Here is a 7,533-nt window from a genome sequence, read left to right on the forward strand (position 1 = left end):
ACACAAGGCAGGCTAGGCAGACGGCGTGTTATACACAGGGTCGTGAACACTGAACAGCTCCAAGAGGCACCGAGCACCACAGCGTCCAGAACACCAGGAGAGGAAACGCCAAGTGGCGGGGCAGGCACGAAGTAAACAAAAAATGACAGTCTTTCCTTTATTTACACAAGTTATTTACCCGTACACTTTTCTATGGGCCCAAAATACAGGGGGAAAACAGTATGTCACATTGCACAATACAGCTTATAACAGGGCATCACAAAGTATATCAAGTCACAAGGCACACAAGAGGTCTTCACAGGAGCAGCACCCAACTCCGTCTCTTGGCTTGTTCCTCCGCTCCTCCGCTCACAGCCAGCTGCGACATGTTTCCCCAGGTCCCTTCATGTAAACACATGTTTCGCACGGAGACAAAGACCCACTGGCGTAGCAATATTTAAATGAACATTGCCAGAGAATTGAAAACTGTTCTATCAATAAGACAACTAAAGAACTCTACCAAGGAGTACGAAACATCACACGAAAATTTAAACCTACATGGACACTATCAAAACTGAAGATGGACTTGTTTTTATGTGATGGAAAAAACCCAAAGATAGATGGAATCAATATTGTTCCAACCTATACAAAAAAATAAGATCTAACAACAACATTAATTAGACTCAAGACAGCAAAGATGAACCACCGCCACTGCTAGACTTTATTTATAAAAGCCTAAAAGATTTAAAAGAATAACAAGACCCCGGGGAATGGATGAAATAACAGCGGAACTAATCAAGAATGCTGGCGAAAGTGTTGAATACTTCTTCTACGAACGTTGTACAAAAATTTGGAATGAAGAAGATGGCCAGAAGACTGGGTAAATCATCTTTGCTCCCATACCTAAAAAGGTGACGCACTCCAATGCACAATAACAGGACAGTTGCATTAATAAGTCACACCCAGCAAAATTTTGTTGAAAATGATTGCTAAAAGAATGAAGTTAAAGTTAAAAGAAGAAATTGCAGACGAACAAGCAGGTTTTTGCCCGGGAAAAGGTCCCCAGAAACCAGATTCTAAATCTGAAATTGATCATAGAAAAAAACAGAGATCAGAAAGACCTATACCTGTATTTCATCGTTTACTTGAAAACTTTTGATACTGTTGATCACGTATCCTCTGGAATAACATGAACGTATGAATTTCCAAAACACATCATCCAACTAATAAAAAGCCATGTATGACCACAACAAGCAACTTTAAGAACCCCTATGGGTTAACAGAATGGTTCGAAGTCAAACAAGGAGTTGCGACAGGGTTGCATTCTGTCTCCGCACCTCTTTAACATATATTCGAAACAATTAGGAGGTGCTCGGGAGAATTTTGAAGGAACTGTAGATGTTGGAGGATACAAAATATCAAATCTAAGGTACGCCGATGATATAGTTTTGATTGCCAGCAGTATCACTGAATACAACAGCTACTAGATAAAGTTAGAAAAGAAAGCGAAAAGGCTGACTTGTTTTTTAAATGCCAAGAAAACTAAGATCATGAAGATTCAAAGATAACCGGCAATGAACAATGATGAACATGTTACAATCTTTGGAAGGTTGTGGAAAATGTGAAAGAGTTCACTTACTTGGAGCTGTTTTAACTAATACATATGATGATTCACCGGAGATAAAAAGAAAAATTTACCATTGTCAAAAACGCCACAGTGCTCTCAATAACATCTGGAAAGCCCCAAAGCTTACCTTACGGACAAAGATGAGGTTATTGAACCATTAGTTTTCCCAATTGCATCATAGGGTACTGAGTTTTGGGGTTTGCTGAAGAAGATAGAAAAGAAAAAGATAAATAGTTTTGAAATGTGGTGTTACAGACGAGTGCTACGTATTAACTGGACAGAGAAACGAATGATGAAGTGCTGAGAAAAATAAATTGTAAAGACCGGCTGTTGGACATCTTGAACAAAAGGAAATTAAAGGTTATTGGTCATGTGATGAGAAGTAAAAGTATTGAGAAAAACTTGCTGACAGGGATGGTGATAGGAAACAGAGGAAGAGGCAAACCGAAGACAAGACTGAGCGACAACATCAAAGATATTTGCGGCTGCTCAAACATGAGCTTACCGTTATTGATGATGATATATATGTGTGTGTGTGTTGTGTGTGTGTGTGTGTGTGTGTGTGTGTGTGTGTGTGTGTGTGTGTGTGTGTGTGTAAGAGAGAGAGAGAGAGAGAGAGAGAGAGATGCAGATGCAGATATAAATAAAAATATAGATATAGATGCAATTAGAGTGATAAATATATAGGTAAATAGTTACGCAAATAGATAACTGGATAGATAAACAGATAGACAGACATATAGATAGATAGACATATAGATAGATAAACATAGATTTACAGACAAATAGAAGACAGACAGTCATATAAATAGATAGATTTTTGTTTTATCTATCTCTTAAACGAAGACAAGAAAATAACATGTGATGGTCCGGATACCTTCTACACAAAATTAGAAGGAAAAGATTGAGAAAAACAATTCGATAAAAAGGTCGTGCGCTTAAATTGGCCAATCAGTACAAAGATACAAACTGTAACTTCTAGATACGGATAGATACGACGGGAGATTTGCTTATCGTGTGAAGTGAAATGTGACACCAATAACGGCAAGGTTTTCACCCTTTAATTGTGATTATAGTGTCGGTGGTTTGAAAAGAACAATAATATGATGGCAGTAACCATGACATAATGGTGTGTAGAAGGTATCCAGACCATCACACGTTATCATTTTCAGTCTTCGATTGAGAGATAAAGAAAAAATTATTATTATCTATCTTTCTATCTGTTTGCCTGCCTGTCCATGTATCTGTCTATAAATCTATGTCTGTCTATCAATATGTCTGTCTATCTCTCTGTCTGTGATCTATTTATCTATCTAATTATCTATCTCTTGTCTAATTACCTATCTATCTATCTAATGGCAATGAAAAGGATAATTTGGAACGTCAATAATAAAGCCGATGGCGGTGATAACAATAACAATAAGGACAATTGTAAAAATGCTTGTGATAATTCTGGCAATGATGATATTGATCACAGTGATGGGATTATAATGACATTAATAATGATAATGATACTACTAAATGACGATGGCGATAATGATGATAGTAGCAGCAACAACAACAATGATGATAATAATGGTAATGATATGAATAATTAAAATGATAATAATGATAATAGTAATAGTAATAATGTTATGTGGCACCGACCATAGGCTGCTTGTGGCTACCCTGCGGGTCCACTTCAAAACTCCCCGTTCCTCCAGTGGCCACCCTAAGGTGTTTCACTTGGACAGACTAAGGGAGGAGGAGTGTGCCCTGGGTTCGCCACGGCAGTCTCTGACCGATTCTCAGAAACCAGCAACCTGACGGATCCAGTTGCTCTGTGGGAGTCCTTCAAGCGCGTAACACTCGAAGCAGCTCAGGAGTCCATTGGCGTACGCCCAAGGACAAGGCAGAATACCATTCCCTGAGACATTAGAGGCCACTGAAGCGTGTCGCAAGGCTCGGGTGAATGGGGAAACCAAGTCTTGCGTCGTTCCATGGTGCGTAGGGCTCGGACACTACTGAGAAGGGACAAGGAACAGTTCATCAGGAATCTTGCTGAGGAGGGCGAAAGCCATTTCTTGGTAAATGACCCTTCGCCCTGCCTACCAAGCCCTGAGAAAACTGAACCTAAGCCCTCCTCACAGATGACTGCAGTCCGACAGCGGAGGACGGATCATCTCAGATCATGTTGGGGTTCGTGAACGTTGGGCTGAGTATTTTTAACAGTTGTACCAGGTTGGGGTCCTCCAACAGTTAGCTTGGATGCAAGGATGTCTCAGTGCCGTGCCGACCACCCCTCGCGGGAACCTCCTACCCTAACAGAGGTTAGGCTGGCGATTTCCAAGCTGAAGAGTGGGAAAGCTGCAGGCATATGTGAATCCCTGCTGAACTGCTAAAGGCTGGGGGTGAACTTATGGCTCGGGGCCCGCATACAGTCCTGACTGCCCTTTTGGGAGTCTGGTACCATTCCCCCTGACCTGCTGAGGGGCGTGGTCATCCCTCTCTGGGAAAGGGGGAAAAGGGGGTCGATGGGACTGTAGCAACTACCGTGGCATTACACTGCTCAGCATACCAGGCAAGGTTCTCGCTCACATTCTTCTGAAAAGGATCCCCCAACCACCTACTGAGGCCCAGAGACCCGGAGCAGTCTGGATTACTCCTGGCAAGTCCACAATAGACCCATATACTAGCGCTTCGAGTAATTGGGAACGCCGTCGTGGAGTTTGGTCGTGGGTTGCTTTCAGCCTACATCGACCTCGAAAAGGCGTTTGACTCGGTGCATCGTGAGTCGCTATGGGAGAAACCTGAGGCTCAGGGGAGTTCCGACACAGATTATTGGCATGATAGCAAGCCTCTATACTGGTACTGAAAGTGCATGTAAAGTGTGGTGGGGGTAGTCGAACTTCTTCCCTGTTATTCAGGGTGAGGCAAGCTGTGTCCTTGCACCCACACTTTTTAACACTTGTATGGATGGATAATGAGCAGAGCTACTAAACCAAAGTCAGTGCGGAGCAACCTAGGCAATATTAAGGTCTCGGACCTTTACTTTGCCGACGATGTTGCCATCCTATCTGAGTCCTTGGAGTCACTTGTGGCGGCTCTTGATGCATTTAGCAATGAAGCGAACCCTAGGCCCAGAGGTCTCCTGGGCCAAGACCAAGATTCAGGACTTTGGGGCTTGTTAGGGGAACCCGTTCAGTCGATCCATGCTTGCGGCGAGGACGTTGAAGTCACAGAAAGTTTTACATACCTTGGTAGCGTATCCATATCTCGGGTTTCCAGACCAGGAATTTAGTAGACGATTGGTCTGGGAACAGGAGCCATGAACTCGATCAACAAGAGCGTTTGGAGATGTCGGTACCTATGCAGAAGGACCAAGCTGCGTGTCTTCAAGGCCTTGATACTTCCAGTTTTGCTCTATGGAAGCGAAACCTGGACGCTATCCAGTGCCTTGGAGTCTCGCCTTGATGCCTTTTGTAAAAAAGTCCCTTCGCCGGATCATGGGGTACAGTTGCAGGACCCCGTGTCCAACCGGCGGGTTTCACCGTGAGACTGGCATGGGACCTGTTTTCTTGCATAATCCGGGATCGCAACCAGGCTATATGGCCACCCAGCTCGCTCCCTATTGACGACCCTGCCCCCCAGGTTGTCTCTCTGCGAGACAACCCTGGTGGAGGGGACCCGTGGGACGTCCTAGGAGATCATGGCTTGGGCAGCTCGACGAGACCTGTCGTGAGGAAATAGAGATGGGCGTGTGCCTGCCTGGAGACTCGCCTCGAGGGATCCTCGTGGCTGGAAGCGAAGGGTGGATGCGGCCATGCGCCCCCGTCGGCGTTAGCCCCCTTGGATGATGATGATTGAATAATGTTATCAATGGTACTAATAATGATAATATAAAATAATATGATGTGATGAGAGATGATGAATAATAATAATAATAATAATAATAATAATATTGATAAGATAATGATAATAATGATGATAATGTTGATTGATGATGATAATGGTAATGACAATAATTATTCTATAATATTTACCCTCCATAACACTGTCATGATTACCACAGCTTATCCTAATTCATGAAATAACAGAAAAAATCCGAATCACGCAAAACTATTAATGACCAGAACAAAATCAGTGACATAGAGCAAATTAGAAAAAAAAATCATGACCAAAGCAAAATCAGTTATATAAATCAAATAAAAAGAGCACTAATGACCACAGAAGCATCAGGTACATAAACAGATTTTAATAAAATAGAGGGAAAAAAAAACATCAATGACTAGAGCGAAGCCAATTGTATGTATAAAAAAGAATGAAGAATAAAAAAAAGTCAGAGCAAATGGCTAAGTTGCCCCGACGATTCCCGTTTTCTAAGCTGTGTTGACACCGCGGTCCGTGGCGGCGGCGGCGGCATCGGCGGCGGTATCGGCGGCGGCATCGGCGGCGGTGGCGGCGGCGGCGGCGGCATCGGCGGCGCCCTCGGCAGGAGAGCAGCAAGGCCCTGCGCCGAGTTTCGTGCTCTCAGCAACCAGGTGTGTGTGGGCTCATGAGCACACTGCATGAATGGGGGGGAAGTGTTGTTTGGTTCGGTTGGTAAGGAAGACTTAAAGAAAAATAAAGGGACGACAGGCTCAAGTGTGTCCTATACGCAAGATATTTTGTAGAAGAAAAAAAAAGGTTTGTCTCTTTATGATCATTATCTTCATTGTTTTAAAAGGTGTTCTGTTAAACACTGAGATTAAACACGGTAAATGGTTACAGGTAAATGTTTAAAGACACCTGCAGGGACTTGCAAGACGAGACTTTTTTCCCAATAGATATTTACTCGGTCCTGTTGATTCATGCTGGTCTGGCTCGGGCAGAAATCCATGCAGGAATGACAATGCTTCAGTTAAGTGCTTTGACACGTTGTGCTCTGCCAGAACCCATCAAATCTGCTCTACAGAGACCAGCATGCACTGGATCTGTATTCAGTGCTTAGGCATAAGTTTACTTCCAACTCGCCACTACTTTTGAGGCAGGAAGGCTGATCATTAAAAAGATCTAGCTCTGTCTTGCATAAAAAAGGTAAAATCGTTAAAGATTTGTGGACAGCCGTCAGTGCACCAATAGGCTCAGAAGCTGTGATTGGTGCTAAGCCAGTGGCAGATGTGTGTGTGTCTTGAATATTTACCTGTAAGATGACATGTTCCGATTGGAATTGATAAAGATATTGATACTCCATTGATACTCTGGCTGCCAATTTATGACTAAAGTCAATGTTAAAATTCAAAAGTAATAAAGAGGCAGTCAATTATATTGTGTAGAAGTATTAGTCATGAATTATTTCATCTGTCTTGGAACCTATGAACCTAAATTAAATCTGTAATGGTCTTTACAGAAGGAGCCTTACCTGGCCAGAATGACAACAGCAGAAGCATGGAGACCTTTGGAGGAAGCTGCATGGGGCCCAATGCCGAGCTTAGGGCCAGAATGGATGGGAAAGTCAAGTGCCAGTGACTCTGGGTACTTATTAATGTTGACAGACGGTTGTGGTGTCTGGGGCGAGAGGAGAACGGCTGCCCATGTTCTGGAAAAGGCAGAAGTAAGTTCTTTTTAGTCAGGGTGCTTAATATTAGTTCATAAAATTTTTCTTTGTGTAAAAAGAGCAAATCAAATAGTTGTTATACAGTTAGTAGGACTGTTAATGCAGGTAGGGTAGGTTCTAAAGAAAAGTAAAGATATGGATTTCATATAGACTGGAATTATCAAATGACATTTATGCATATATTTTCTTTGAAACATAGGAGTGGGCACCTTGCATAGAAGCAGGCATCAAAGAATTGTCTTTTGGGTTTTGGTGCTTTATTTAAAAGGGGGTTCAGAAAAATTGAATGTTAGAAAGTGCAGTGGCCCAAAAAACGGACCGGGGAAAACCAAAATTTTTTTACCCTTTCCCC

At 42.7% G+C, this 7,533-nt stretch overlaps 1 protein-coding gene across 1 annotated transcript in view; it reads left to right on the forward strand.

Annotated features, from left to right (window-relative positions):
- LOC119577277 overlaps positions 1 to 7,446 on the forward strand; it is a 21,355-nt gene extending 13,909 nt beyond the window's left edge. Inside the window, exons 5-7 of the mRNA XM_037925022.1 lie at positions 5,970 to 6,126; positions 6,975 to 7,178; positions 7,381 to 7,446. Of these exons, the coding sequence (XP_037780950.1) occupies positions 5,970 to 6,126; positions 6,975 to 7,178; positions 7,381 to 7,446 (427 nt within the window). The remainder of the gene's footprint in view (positions 1 to 5,969; positions 6,127 to 6,974; positions 7,179 to 7,380) is intronic.
- The last annotated feature ends 87 nt before the right edge of the window (positions 7,447 to 7,533 follow it).

Source organism: Penaeus monodon, chromosome 9 (genome assembly GCF_015228065.2).
Source record: "Penaeus monodon isolate SGIC_2016 chromosome 9, NSTDA_Pmon_1, whole genome shotgun sequence".
Lineage (NCBI taxonomy): Eukaryota > Metazoa > Arthropoda > Malacostraca > Decapoda > Penaeidae > Penaeus > Penaeus monodon.